The sequence below is a fragment of the Osmerus eperlanus genome, chromosome 9, assembly GCF_963692335.1.
Source record: "Osmerus eperlanus chromosome 9, fOsmEpe2.1, whole genome shotgun sequence".
NCBI classification, from domain to species: domain Eukaryota; kingdom Metazoa; phylum Chordata; class Actinopteri; order Osmeriformes; family Osmeridae; genus Osmerus; species Osmerus eperlanus.
Genome location: NC_085026.1, coordinates 15,679,806 through 15,693,870, shown reverse-complemented (window position 1 = coordinate 15,693,870; position 14,065 = coordinate 15,679,806). Strand labels below are relative to the sequence as shown.

General features: G+C 47.8%; 2 protein-coding genes across 3 annotated transcripts; one reads left to right on the top strand and one right to left on the bottom strand.

The window, feature by feature from the left end:
* Positions 1-2,208: 2,208 nt before the first annotated feature.
* On the bottom strand, positions 2,209-10,188 carry trmt61a (tRNA methyltransferase 61A). Its single transcript, XM_062469465.1, has 4 exons — positions 10,030-10,188; positions 8,342-8,699; positions 5,779-6,045; positions 2,209-3,265 (listed from the first exon to the last, which is right to left on the bottom strand). The coding sequence occupies exons 2-4, from the start codon at positions 8,670-8,672 to the stop codon at positions 2,952-2,954; spliced, it is 912 nt and encodes a 303-aa protein (XP_062325449.1). The 5' UTR covers positions 8,673-8,699; positions 10,030-10,188; the 3' UTR covers positions 2,209-2,951.
* Positions 8,960-14,051, top strand: ckba (creatine kinase, brain a). Of its 2 annotated transcripts, none has more exons than XM_062469463.1 (8): positions 8,960-9,098; positions 11,917-12,104; positions 12,260-12,414; positions 12,513-12,645; positions 12,928-13,099; positions 13,207-13,330; positions 13,454-13,643; positions 13,730-14,051. In XM_062469463.1, exons 1-8 carry the CDS (start codon positions 9,076-9,078, stop codon positions 13,906-13,908), a joined length of 1,164 nt encoding a protein of 387 aa, XP_062325447.1. In that variant the 5' UTR covers positions 8,960-9,075; the 3' UTR covers positions 13,909-14,051. The 2 variants fall into 2 exon arrangements, with proteins under 2 accessions (XP_062325447.1, XP_062325448.1); XM_062469464.1 differs by lacking the exons at positions 8,960-9,098; positions 11,917-12,104 and adding exons at positions 10,548-10,705; positions 11,264-11,465.
* Positions 14,052-14,065: the final 14 nt, after the last annotated feature.

Genomic DNA, 14,065 nt, shown 5'->3' with positions numbered 1-14,065 from the left:
AATGTCTTGCCTAACAAAGGCCCTAAATACCATACCAAACAGAACTCAGCTACGCAACAATGGAGAGCTGTGGTCTGGCTTATCTAATCAATCAGCTGAGAGTAAACCTGTTTGACCTTATCCCAGAGTGACCACACAGGTGACTGAAGAGTAAACATCAATATGCTGCTCAGATACACTGTTTAGAGGGGACGTGATTGACAGATGTAATATTGAATTACCACAATGTCATGATACTTCAAACTCAGGTCACTTAATGAGTGACCAAGTTGAACATAAGTTCCCTTTTCCATTTGGAAAATCCCCAAAGACCATTGTTGTGTGATTAAAATGTGCTGTGACTACAGTAGTCATTAGCCCTATTTTTATCAAGGTCTATGGGAAAAAGCTTCTGTAAAACCATGTTCAATTTCCCCACTGACAGTACCCATCAAAACAAACAATCTAGGCCCCTCCCAGGCTGACCACACAGCACTGCAAACTCAGTATCACAACAGATGGGCAGTGTGTGTTCACTAAATGTGTTCTGTGAACACAAGTCTATAAGACCTAGTCCATTTCTAAAAATCTAGCTTGAACAGTCATTATGCTCTCATAAAATTACGTCAAGCTAAGAGTTTAGCTTTCTATTCTGTTAACCCGAGGGACTTGTATGTATGTTGCCTCGTAAACACTGTACATACGTTGCTGGTGGTCAGGTGACAAAGGTGTTGTTCCCAGTGAGACGACTGGGTTCAGGGTACTAAAGGCCGCAATATGCTTCTGCGTCTCCGTTTACGGATGGGCGGGCGCACGGATACGCACGGATACGGACGGATAGACTGCGTTTATGGTTCTCCGTAGGCTGTGGGTGCTGAAAACAATTCACCGCCAGAAGAGTAGGTGGCGCAACGTTTTTTTGTAAATCGTCGTGGAGTGTTTATTTACCTAGGTTATCGAGAAGTCGGAGCAAATTTACAAATTAGCCGTTTCATCAATAAAATACGCACATTTTCAGCAACTACACTGCCCATTTCTCGTCACATTTTAATTCAGATGCTGATTTACATATACTGTTTAGCTGAAATATGAATTGTGAAAACTTACAGCAATGGCGCTCAAAGGATTCTGTTCGTCCTGTTTATCCCGGCAACCCCGCCCCCGCCCCTGACGCAAGCGATTCTTAATACTGACCAATCACAGCCAAGGGGGTCTCCGTAGCTCTCCGTCGCTCAAGACGGATAGTTAGAAAATTCAGGAGGTGCACGTCGAGCTCTCCGGGGCTCTCCGAGGGCTGACGGAGAGCTCGTAGAGGGCGTTCCTCGGAGAAGAGGGCGTTCCCATGTGTCCGTTTTTCGAAAAACGCAGAAGCATATATAAGCCTTTAGTCACTGATACTGAGGTGGTTGTCCTGACCCAAGACCGTACCAGCTTGTGTAAGGGCTTTAATAGCCACAAGTACCATGAAGAAGATACAGCTTTTCTCTGAGTCGCTTTCCCACTGTAATCTCATCAACTACTTTTTTTTTTTCTTTTTTAAATCACCAAGCCTAAGATTAAAAGGGGTTAGAATCTCAGGAGGACAGAGAGGGGCAAGAGGACAATTCATAAAGGAGAGGTGTGTGTGTATAGATTATTCTGCAGTCTGACCTGTGAATAGCTGCCCCTGGTTTGATTCTGCAATTGTACGTAGATAAGTCGGTTAACCCATTCAAGAAAATGAACCTACATTACACACGTGACATTTGTTTGATTTAAATGCCCTCACACTGGTCTCTTACAGAGGGCCACTGTTCAAAACCTCTTAGCCATCTCTAAGCCATCTCACTAGCTGTTCCTGTTCCTGCCCCTGGCCCACCCCTCCCTAGCGACAGTTGTCATGTTGCCCGCCCATGTGACATGTGCTGGGTTCTAACCTCCTGGACGCTGCGATGCTGTGCTCCAGGGATGTGCACTGTGAGCTCAGGACAGATGACAAGCTGATTAGCAGCAGGATTCCACGGGCTCAGAGCTGCTATTCCCAGCCCGAGGCCGTCCAGATTAGACCCTCCGTAGCCCAGGACCGGCTGCCGACTCTGGGACTGCAGGTGGGACACTTCTCCCTGACACATCCACGGTTGGTCGGCCTTAACACAACGGGCCTGGCCGGCACTGGACTTCATATAGCCCCTTGTAATCTCAGGATTACATCACTTACCCTCCTCTGCCACAAATACAAAACACAACATATAAATATAGTAAGGGTCTTTATTCAATGTACCTCCCTGACACAACATGGCTGACATGATTCAGTTAGAAAAGGAGAGGTCACTTCAACAGTCTCCCATCATCAGTTGTATTTATCTAAAGACAGTGTGGATGTCTGCACTTGGAAAATACACAGCTCCTCCTGTCTCCTCCTCCTCTCTGGCCTAGTCTGAAACGGCTGCCATTTCTCTGCCTTTTATGGCGTGGAGCAGTGATGATGGCAGGCCAGACACCGTAACAGAAACAGAACAGAGAAGATGAAGAGCGGTAGGAAGGATCGTCAGGTGTTCAGCTTCTCTACGCTCCTCACAGAAGAGCTGCATCCAGCATCACATTTAAACCAAAGTCTTATCAACCTCGTTTGTTATCGTTTTCAAAGACAAAGCAAATAAAATATTGGTATGCATGCACTCCATGAAATCCAATAAAAATTATAACAAAAAATGTTTGAGTTTACTGGGATGCTAATAATAGACCCTGGATTAGTTATTGTACCAAAAAAATATGGGATGCCAACCATTCCTCTTTTGAGAGGAAGTGAGCAGTCAAATGAACAACAACAGGGTTCCAGCCGAGAAAGCAAAGGCCATCAGCCATCAGTGAGTCTTGAGGCAGAGGTCAGGTCCTTCTGAGGCCTCTGGAGTTCCCTGGACCCCCACACCCAGTCTCTGTCTCCTCTCCAGGCTGCACCCAGCCTCCCTGCTCTCGATAATCCACCCCCAGCTCTACCCTCTGGGCTTGGTGGCGAAGGTGAGGTATCCAGTGTGGCCCGGCATCTCCCTGGGGGCTGTGGTGGTTTTACAGAAGACCGAGGCGTTGCTGGGGGCCGCGGGCGGGGGGCCCTCTCCTGTGGGGTCAGAGAAGATCTTTGGGGGGGCATCCGTCCCGAAGTCGGGCAGGGGGAGGGACACGGTGCGGACGTCATGGACCTTGAGCAGAACCTCTAAGGTGCTGATGTCCTCAAAGCCTTCCTCCCCCAGCGCCTCGCAGGTCCGCTGCACCTGCTCGATACACGGGGAGAAGGAGCAAACACGACCCCCTGCAGGGAGGGAGAGGGAGGGAAAGAGAGGTAGAGAGAAAGAGGTAGAGAGAGAGAGGCGTAGAGAGGGGTAGAGAGGTAGAGAGACAGAGGTAGAGAGAGAGGTAGAGAGAGAGAGAGGCGTAGAGAGGGGTAGAGAGAGAAAGAGAGAGAGAGAGAAAAGGGAGATAAATTAACACAGGACTGATGGCAGAGAAAAGGACCATGGCCAATATCAGTCTTTCACAGCTCACATTTGGCCATTACATATGTGTTGGTAGATGTGGCCACACACTCGATCAAGGCACCACATCCATCAGAACCCCATCTACACCAATCATATGGGACAACAGACTTGCCATCCTAAAATAGGGTGTAGGCTAGTGAAGGCTAATCAGGTTAACGAGGAAGCTGGGCTGGGACAGAAGAGAATGGCCTTTCTGGACCAGGGCCAGGGCCAGGAGTACTACCTGAGAGAGCCAGGGAGAGACACCAGTAATGAGTGTCGTTTACCCTCCAGGTCGGCATCACACAGTATCACAGCAGATCCACTTAACCCAGGATTCCCCAGCATGTCCTCCCCCTCTGCTGAGGGCCACACCTGAGAGGCTCTCGGCCTCTAGGGGACACACTGGGTTTGGTGTCAGAGCTAGGTTTCTATAGTGAGGACCGAAGACAGAAAACAGAACTGATCTCGCTGAGGCAGTTGCGTCTTCACCTGATTTGCCCCTACGATGCCCATCCTGTTTGTGCACAAATAATACACCCCATCTTTACATGTTAAAAAGTCATTTTATTAACTGATGTATCTGAAGCATTTGGAAACCTTCAAATGTTCAATACAGTTGACTGAATGCAGCCTCTCTGTCTGCAGAGCAGAACACAACCCATTGGTCTCCTGGCAACCAGGCCTGAGAGAGGGAAGGGGGGAGAGAGAGGGTAGAGAGAGGAGAGGAAAAGAGAAAGACAGTAGAGAAAGAGGGTAGAGAGAGGGGGGGGTAGAGAGAGAGGGTAGAGAGAGAGGGTAGAGAGAGAGAGAGAGAGAGAGAGAGAGAGAGAGAGAGAGAGAGAGAGAGAGAGAGAGAGAGAGAGAGAGAGGGGCTGTACCAGGATCCAGGCCCCTCAGCCCTCCATACAGCTACTCTAAATAGAGGGCCCGGCCTCTGGCCAAAAATGAAAAGAATGAGGGAGCGAAAGGGAAAAAAAAAGAAAAAAAGGAGGGCAAAAGCAATTTCCACTGTCTCATCTTAATGTTCTGCCCATTCCGGCGCCTCATTCTCTGAACATCCAAAGAACTTTTCATTATCAATTTCCACCTAACCCTACGAGATGAAACTGATGGACTGCCTCACATAGAAACAATTGGCTGCACACAGGCCATTGTTGGACAGCTAATGCTAACAGGTGAATGTTGATGAGTCGAAACAGCTCTTAAATAGTTTCCCTTACAGACAAAGGGGGGGGGGGCATCCTATAAGCTCTATACATGGGGAAATCTCGTTTTTTCCCCTGAGGGAAGACTCCAGATTTCTCCCTGTGCGACACAGCCCTGTATGGTCATGGGACTGATGCTACAAGTAAATCTGGCTGCATGTGGTGCGTGTGTGTCTGCGCATGTGCATGTGCGAGTAGGGGGTTCGTGGTTAAAGAGAACGCAGAATCAAAGCCATATAAGGGAGAACTACACCGTATGCCAACAAGGGGAGGCACAGTGAACGCCGCTGTTCTCTTACATTCCTGGTCTAACTGAGGCTTCGGTTTAATCAGATTCTGTATGTTTACTCACTGCGGGATTACAAACATGAACTCTGTCCTGGGCTGTGTCTGGGCAGCTCATAAACCACTGGGACTGTGTGTTAGACCTGCAGCTAGGGAACTGTTCCTCTGTTAGCAGGTGGTGCATTCTCTCCAGGTAACCATCTACAGCTCATAACTCTCCACCCTTCACCACCCACTGACCTGCCAACATGCCCAGGCCTCCTCCCACTGCACTGTGGGTCCTGGTCTCCATGGAGACCGCCGAGCGGAGGACTGCACGCTCCTTGGCCTGGCCCCCCTGCCGTGTCCCAGTGAGAGGGGAGGAACACGATTCAAGGGCAGATTGAACGAGAGCTCTGCTGACCTGGATCGATATTGGAGGTGGGGCTGAGATGCCAGCCAGAGAAAGGGCTGGGCTCTGCTCCAGTGTAACCAGGATTTAGTGTCGCATTCTTTTCTTTTATCATAATTACCTCAAAATAATTGAATCCCCGTTAAGAGGCTGGGACTGTTTTTCCATCCTGGTGGGGCAAGACCATTCACTCCCACTAAAAATGTGGTTCTCTCTAACCATTATTAACCCTTAACCCTAATCTTAACCCCTACTTTAGGCTCACTAACTTTTACATCAAGACCCCCAGAAAAAAGGCATCTTAAGCATATTGTGGGGCCCAGCAAAAGAGCCCCACAAGGTCAAGTTTTTAATGTTTCACTATACTTCTGAGTTCATTTAGTCCTTACAAGGGTAAAACAAGACCCCCCCCACACACTCTTACCCTGCTTCTTCATCGCGGCCCGGGCGTGGCAGACGGCCTCCCAGGGGGAGGGGATGTCTAGGAAGACGGCGTCCGCCACGCCCGTCACGCCGAAGCCCTCCTTGCAGACGTCCTGGTTGCGGACGGTGACCAGGTGTCCCACGCCGTGGTCCCTGAACTCCTCGCCGGCCTTCTCAGCGCGCTGCTGGTGGAACTCCACCGTGTGCAGGTGGCCCGTGGGCGCGATGGTACGCAGGATGGCGTGGGACAGCGACCCGCTGCCCGTACCTGCGGACCATCCAGAGGTCTCTGGGTTACTTCATGTTAAGTTGCCGTTTGTAACAGGCACAGATACACAGTTCTTTGTGAATCTGTGCTCCATTTGGCAGCATCTATCCCTGTAATACAAGTCCTGTGGCATTGGGTTAGTTATTGGTAGGTGTCACAAGACACAGACAAACTGGGTTTTGGAGCGTTAAGGAAAGACAATCACGCCAACATATTTACAGGTACCGTCACGTGATCGAGGCAAAACTCAATGCAACATCTGATGTAGTGAACCTCACAGCGCTGTCATAAGGCCAGTACAATACCTGTCCTTGTGTTGGCGTGTATGTTTCTGAGGTGGTCACATGACCAGCGGTCTGAGCAGGGAGAAACGGCGACAGGCTACTGCGCCCCATCATCCTCCTCCTCACCCTCCTGATATTGCGTCACTGCTGCTTTTGTTCTCATGGCAACAAAGGAGCCAATGTTTATCCCACAGCGCCACTTTGACTTGCTAAACGCCATGCCACTCGACCGGATGACTGACGTCAGAGTCTGGGGGGCACGGAAGAGGGGAGAGGGAGAGTAAGAGAGAGAGTAAGGGAGAGAGAGTAAGGGTGAGAGAGAGAAAGTAAGGGAGAGAAAGAGAGAACACTGTAAACAAGGAGACAAGAGTGAGATATGAGAGGAACGGAAAGGCCGAGTAATCTGTCTCTGTGTGGGTTTCAGATAAAGTCACAGTTGGTAGGCAAAGACAGTCACACAACTCTGCTTAGTGTCGTCCATGACTACTCAAGCAGCCGTCCTCAACACACCACAAACCTAGCAGGGGAGGGGAGTTTGGTCCGAGTACTAAAATTCCAAACATGGTTTCCATCGTCTCCCATGGAGACCTGCAACCTTAACCCAGCCCAGGACAACACACAGCTCCATGGGTCTCTGTACCTAGGACACAGTAGGCCTGTTTCCAGCAGAATGTTCCTCTACAGTGGCTACAACAAGAGTTCCTTCAGTCAGGGGGAAAGCCTCATCCTCTCAATTAAGACAGAAACAGAGACAACGCCGTTTGTGAGGCCAACTGTCTGAGGAGTCTGCAGAACTGGAACCAGTGTCTTCCCATCTCACACACAGGACCTCCCTCAGATCCATGTCCAGCCCCACAGGGTTACCACCAGACTGGGGGAGCAGGAGGGCCTCTATTCCCAACGCTCTGGTAGTCTAATCAGCAGAGCCGGCAATCTGCAACGGGACGCTGGGTTATCTACATGATTATGCCTGCCCACTTCAACACGGTGTCCTCTAAATGCTCATCACAGCTAAGCACTGTGCATCTGGAGAGTTCCCGCAATAAATCTTAGACCAACTCATTTAAGTTGATCTCCTGATATACCGCAGTGCAGAACTTAATTGATAACTTACCAGTTGAATTCAGTCATCAAATTTGATGTGTGAGCAGATAATGGGTGAAGATTAAAGAACGAAAGAATAAAAGACCTAACGAGACAAGCACTCTAGTAATAGTGCAGGCTTTCACAAATAAGAATCATGTAGCCTAAATGCATTTACAAGGATCATTAACAGGATGATGGCGGAACTTGGGGATCCATTTCACGACTCCAAACACTTCAGAAAGTGACACAGTGACTCTGCGTCGGCCTGGCTGCACGTGAGAACGAGGCATGAGCCAGCGTTTTTACCGGACGCGTCCGCATCGGAGCAGGCAGAGGAACGTGACATCACTGCAGACATGTTGCGGCCCCCCATGTTCCGGGAGAGAGGGCCGGAGGGGAAGCTGACTAGGCAGTTTGTTCATTGACATCACGTCTGGGACACACACACACACACTCAACAGCATCCCATCAATAACCTCCAGGCTGAGGGGAGGGGCTGCTGAAGCAATGCGGCACATGCAGCATCCAGACATCCGCAACACGGAAAACTCCTGCCGTACAGGCAACCTTTTAGAACGGGCTAACTATGCATAAACTGGTTGATTATGATATTGCGAAAACAAATGTACGCAAGCACCATTAGATGGCTGTGATACTTGCAACATGCCTTCCCACACCATCTCTTGCCTCGTGGAATAATTTTAACACAGGGCGGGTTTCAAATAGACAAGTGGGTATCTGGAGGTCAGGACTGGCTGTGGAAATAATCGCTAGGTCTGTGGACAGAAAAGGCAAAGTGCCTACTAGGGTGAGAGGGGTTATCGGAGTTGAAGAGATGACATCAGGACTGGCCTTCCTATGATTGTAGGGAACAAAAGAATAAAGATGTTTTCTACAATAAAGTAAACATTTCGAGTTTCTCTCACCTGACTCGCAGACAAACGACCCTGGCTTCAACTCCAGCATCATGGTGATGTTTGCGATGTCTGTGGTGTAAAGAATCTGGGTGCGGTGGGGCAAGTTAAGGGTCCACAGCTCTGGGGTGGGGTGCAGCACATACACCCAGCCGCCTTTGCTACAGGTGACCTTTGAACCAAATCTCTGGCCAACCAAGTCTGTTGAGTGGCGGATGACTCCATAACGTGTTTGCGTCTGGGCACCCTTCTGTACTCTGACTGGCATCATGGATTCATGACCCAGGTAGATGATGGCAACATCACCCTCCTTGATGAGCTCTGAATACTCCACGAAACTCATGGAATGCCTTGTACCACTTTCGATCTACTGAGAAAGCAAAGGAAAGAGTCAATGTTTCACTCCAGTGGCAATTTGATCAGTGATCTCTACAGTCTTAGAAAAGGTTGAATTGTATTGATCGATATAGAGGTTGATTGGTATTTCAGTCATTTATTATAAATGATTATCCATCTTTTTTTTATGGGGAGGGTACTGTGTCACAGCTGTAATGGTAAAGTTGTTCCTAACTGTTCTAACACAGTAGGCCGTTTTCCAGAACATTCGCGTGGGTGTTAAAAATAAATAGAATGTGCCAGCGCATTTCTTGTTTTGAATTGAAACACGCATCATTCAATTTCGACCCAGCATATTTTCAAAGTGGAATTCACTTTGTGATTTGATTTCTTCTACTTGAAAGGAAGCCATGTCGAGCCAAATGGAGAAACTGTAAGTGAATAACTGAAGTTCATTAATCCTGACATATTTAGGCGATTTCTTGCTCATGTAATTCATGTCAACGTTTTCAAAAACAATCTTGAATAGGCTACAGTACACTCCACTTAATTAAAAATTAGCCTAGCTCTACTGTAGAGCTACTGTACTACAGTAGTAGGTCTACAGTACAGTTAGTCTAGCTATAATCCATTTTTATTTGCCAAGTACTGTACTGCAGCTGGACAGGTACTAGTAGTTAGCTAGCTAACTCTTTTTTAAACATATTGTGATTAGCTAACATGTGTAGAACTAGCTACAGTACAGTACTCTGTAGCGACTACATTGGAAATTGGATGGGCTTGATCAAACTGACCTCCCGAATAAAAACGTTGCGTGTCCGGTCTTTTTACGTCAAAACGAGTCAGTAACCAACCTTAACTACTGTACAGTATACAGTAGCCAAGTTTAGCCAGATAGAAAACATTTACAATTTGTTGACAGTTCGTTAGCTCAGTACAGTAGTACTGTACTAATAGTAATCACAAGTAACACGTTAACACTGCACTACTGTTGACAGTTAGCTACTAGTACTGTAGTTAGCGAAATAGTTTACAAGCTTATAATAGCTTACTGTACAAGCTTATGCTGGTTCCAAATAGCCAAGAGATGTATGTTAAAAGTCGTTAGCTACTGTAGCTACTACCGTACTATTACAGTAGGTAGAGCTATCTCAACTTGCTGCCTAACGCTAGCTAGTTACTGTAACCTTCGCATTATTTAAAAAACCCACCGTGTTAAAAAAAAGATCTTGTTCAAAAACAGATGTGAAAATGATGAGCTTGCCTCCGATAAAGTTAGCTAGCAAGCAAGGTTCTATTTCTGAAGACTCAGTACATATATTGTATTTACAGGGGGAAATGAATGGAATTGTTTCTAAACTCACACACGTGGTCTTGTTGAGGAGCGTGATAACTGAGCAAAGGCGGATCAGACTACGACCATTCTGACTCTTTTGACGAGGTAGATCAGCCAGTTAGGCTGTAAAGATGTCGTGTAAATCTGCTAATGGCGCAAAAGCTGCGCTGTGAGGATGGGCTTAAACGTTGGCAAAGTGAATTTTGTCTCTGAATGATGACGTTGTAATCACTGGAACGAGTGTCACTGGATAGTAGTACCTCCACATAAAACACATGGGTGTCATGCAATACATCAGTTGTAAAATTCCATCAACTGAATAAACCTGTATTAAAGACTGGCCACCTGTGCATATGCGTGCATCCACAGCGGGTAACTTAAAGCTGCAACATTTTATATGGACCATTTAAAGAAATTACATTCACATGAGATGCAATTTAGTTAAAAACGTCTAAGTTTGGTCGTCAATTTGCAACAGAGTGGAAGTCTTAGAAAATGTTTCCAAGTTTCTTGCATAGTCATCCAATAGAATGAATGGACTGCAAATACTGGCCAATGGGAGCAGAGCTGGTCTACTATAAAAAAACATCTCAAGATCATCTCCCATCAGAGCCGCAGGATAGTTGGTGTAAGCTCCAACAACCGGAAAAATAGGGATCTTTGTATCATCCACTAGTAGTAGTAGTCAACAGCAGCAACAAACGGTAGGACACTTTATTCTAATTAATTGTTTCACACTGTTCTGAGTAAACTACGGAAATTTAGCTCCCTTTAACCCAAAATCAGTAATCTGAGACGTCATTTTGTCTGTAGCCTACCCCACTCTTATAGAAAACCGTGTGTTGACCAAATCTATAAAAGTGTAATGCGACTGATGCGTATTGCCTCCAGCCTACCATATTCTGTTTCTTTTACATTAATGTGCATGCTAATTACATTTAACACATAGCCTAGCTAAGTCTTTACAGGCATCTCCTGTACTAATACTAGTCCTAATCTTTCTTTTGTGTACCGGACTGTTCATTAGGCTATTCTATTTGAATACTTTATTAAATGCACCCATTGTATTTTCAGTAGACTTACATATTTAATAGTAGACTTACTTCATAATTGTGGTTAATTCCCATTCCTTTACACGAAAACATAATTCACGTGATCTCACATCTACAGCTAAATTCGTGTTTCACGACCCTGTGACTGTGTGGCTTTTGCACTACAACATACATTTCACCAACTATCCCCTCACTCTCTGGTGCTGCCAGGGATCAGCCATGCCGTTCGGTAATACCCACAACGCGATGAAGCTGAAGTACGCTTCTGACAAGGAGTACCCAGACCTGAGCCAGCACAATAATCACATGGCCAAGGTGATGACTCCGGCCATGTACGAGCGCCTGAGGAGCAAACAAACGCCCAGTGGATTTACAGTGGATGATGTCATTCAAACCGGGATTGATAACCCAGGTAAAGACCCAAACGGCTTTCAACCATCAAGCCATCTGCTCTGCGTCTCGTAGTACGTTTAGCAGGGCGTTTCAGGCGAGCAAAATCGGAAAAAGCGCTCCGACCTCAGGGAGGGATCAACTTTTGCATAATGACCTTGCTGATATCTCGAGGCATGTGACATGTCATTGCATGACTTGTCATTATGAGGGACGCAAGTCCTTTGAATGATGCCAATGGCTTCATCTTGCCAATTTAAAGATGAGGCCCACCAATGAAATAAGCAGTAAGAACTTGAATGAAAACAAAACCGAAATACCTGTTGACAACAGTGGACTCAATAAAGCGTGAGAAGCCTGTGACTCCTTACTATAAATAATAGTAACTCTTAGTGACAACTTGAATTCTGCATGAGAGCATGACAGTTGGCTTCCCCTCACCCTGTAGAATGTGTTTTGTTGTTACTGTTTAGAAATGATAAGATGTCCAAACTGACCATCAAGCGGCTCTCACTTGAGGAGGAGTTCCCTGATCTTAGTGTGCACAACAATCACATGGCCAAGGTCTTAACCAAGGACATGTACAAGACCCTACGAGAGCGGGCCACTCCCAACGGATTCACCGTAGATGGTGTCATCCAGACAGGGGTTGACAATCCTGGTAAAACTGACCTATCCTGAGGCAGTAGACTGAGCATTCAACACATATTCCTCCTCAGCAAGTTCAGTGTAGCGAGGATGTTTTTTGTTGTTATGTCATCGTTCATGTCCCCATTCGGTGCCATCTGACCTCGTGTTGTGGGCGTCCCCCTCCAGGCCACCCGTTCATCATGACGGTGGGGTGCGTGGCTGGGGACGAGGAGACCTACGAGGTCTTCAAGGAGCTCCTGGACCCCATCATCGAGGACAGACATGGAGGGTACAAGCCCTCAGACAAGCACAAGACGGACCTCAACCCAAGCAACCTGAAGGTACCCCAGGCCCCATCGCCGTCTCTTGGGAGACCCATTCAATTCTCCACGATATCATGTGATGAACCTTGAGTTGACTTTGGTGTCTCTTCCTTTAGGGTGGTGATGACCTGGATTCCAACTACGTCCTCAGCTCTCGCGTGCGAACAGGCAGGAGCGTCCGAGGGTTCTGCCTGCCACCCCACTGCAGCCGTGGAGAGAGAAGGGGTGTTGAGACACTCTCCATTGAAGGTACCGATCTGTTTTAAGTTCTGCTTTCAACACTGCAGTGGGGCGTGTCCAGACCATGTTAGTGTGGATGGCTCCCTCTAGTGGCTCGTGATAATGGTGGTATAGACTAGAGGGGAAATGTGGCCTTTGGTAGTACTAGTACGCACAATCCTATTTTTAACCTCTTTTTCACTAGCCAACTTTAAATCTGGATAGTGACCTATGGTGTCCTTTTGTATTGTCTTACCCCATTACCTGGTTCAGCATTTCAGACCACGCTAATGCATCGTTCCCTTCCTGCAGCCCTGGACTCCCTGTCAGGCGATCTGAAGGGGAAGTACTACGCTCTGAAAAACATGACAGACGCAGAGCAGCAGCAGCTGATTGATGACCACTTCCTGTTTGATAAGCCTGTGTCTCCCCTGCTGCTGGCTTCAGGGATGGCCCGCGATTGGCCCGATGGCAGGGGCATCTGGTGAGAGGGGGTTTCCAGGGGAAAGGCTTTTGTGGGGCAAGGTTTTCTTGGGACGTCGGGCCTTGATGACCACAGGAACATTATAAATGTATGTTTTGTCCTTGTAGGCACAACGACACCAAGACCTTCCTGGTGTGGGTGAACGAGGAGGATCACCTCCGCGTCATCTCCATGCAGCAGGGCGGGAACATGAAGGAAGTGTTCAACCGTTTCTGCACTGGGCTCACCAAGGTAAAACGAAACTGGAACATAATGTGATGGGGCAGGGAAGATGAAGGGTTCACGTTAGATCAGCCTACTGTTTGTTTACACTTGATTTGTATTCCCCCCCCCCCCCACCCCAACCTGTCACAGATTGAGACCCTGTTCAAGGATAAGGGCCACTCATTCATGTGGAACGAGCACCTGGGCTACGTGCTCACCTGCCCCTCCAACCTGGGGACTGGGCTCCGTGCCGGAGTCCACGTCAAGCTGCCCAACCTCAGCAAGAACGCCAAGTTTGAGGAGGTGCTCAAGAGGCTAAGGCTGCAGAAGCGTGGGACAGGTAGAGAGAGACACTCACACCCTCTGCTGTCAGGGCTGCGTAAGCCAGAAGGCCTCGGCTGATCTGATGGTGTGTTTCTCCCCAAGGTGGCGTGGACACGGCTGCTGTGGGTGGAGTGTTTGACATCTCCAACGCTGACCGCTTGGGCTTCTCTGAGGTGGAGCTGGTCCAGATGGTGGTGGACGGAGTCAAGCTGCTGGTGGAAATGGAGAAGAAGCTGGAGAAGGGCCAGTCGATCGATGACATCATGCCCGCCCAAAAGTGAACATTTCAGATTCCTGCCCTTCCTCATTACCCCCCCCCCCCCATGTCAGTTGAATGAATGTGTGACACTATCCTGGAATGCACAATGTATTAAAGGAGCACTTATTGGGATCTAAACATGAGAATAAACTGTTTTGATCCATATGATGGCTTTTGTT

Coding starts and splice junctions, on each gene's coding strand:
- ckba (XM_062469463.1), top strand. CDS start 9,076: ATGTCGAGCCAAATGGAGAAACT. Junction 13,331..13,453: donor TCTGCACTGGGCTCACCAAG/GTAAAACGAAAC, acceptor AACCTGTCACAG/ATTGAGACCCTGTTCAAGGA. Junction 13,644..13,729: donor GCTGCAGAAGCGTGGGACAG/GTAGAGAGAGAC, acceptor TTTCTCCCCAAG/GTGGCGTGGACACGGCTGCT.
- trmt61a (XM_062469465.1), bottom strand. CDS start 8,672: ATGAGTTTCGTGGAGTATTCAGAGCTCATCAAGGAGGGTGATGTTGCC. Junction 6,046..8,341: donor GTCGTTTGTCTGCGAGTCAG/GTGAGAGAAACT, acceptor GATGGTCCGCAG/GTACGGGCAGCGGGTCGCTG. Junction 3,266..5,778: donor GGCCGCGATGAAGAAGCAGG/GTAAGAGTGTGT, acceptor CCCTCCCTGCAG/GGGGTCGTGTTTGCTCCTTC.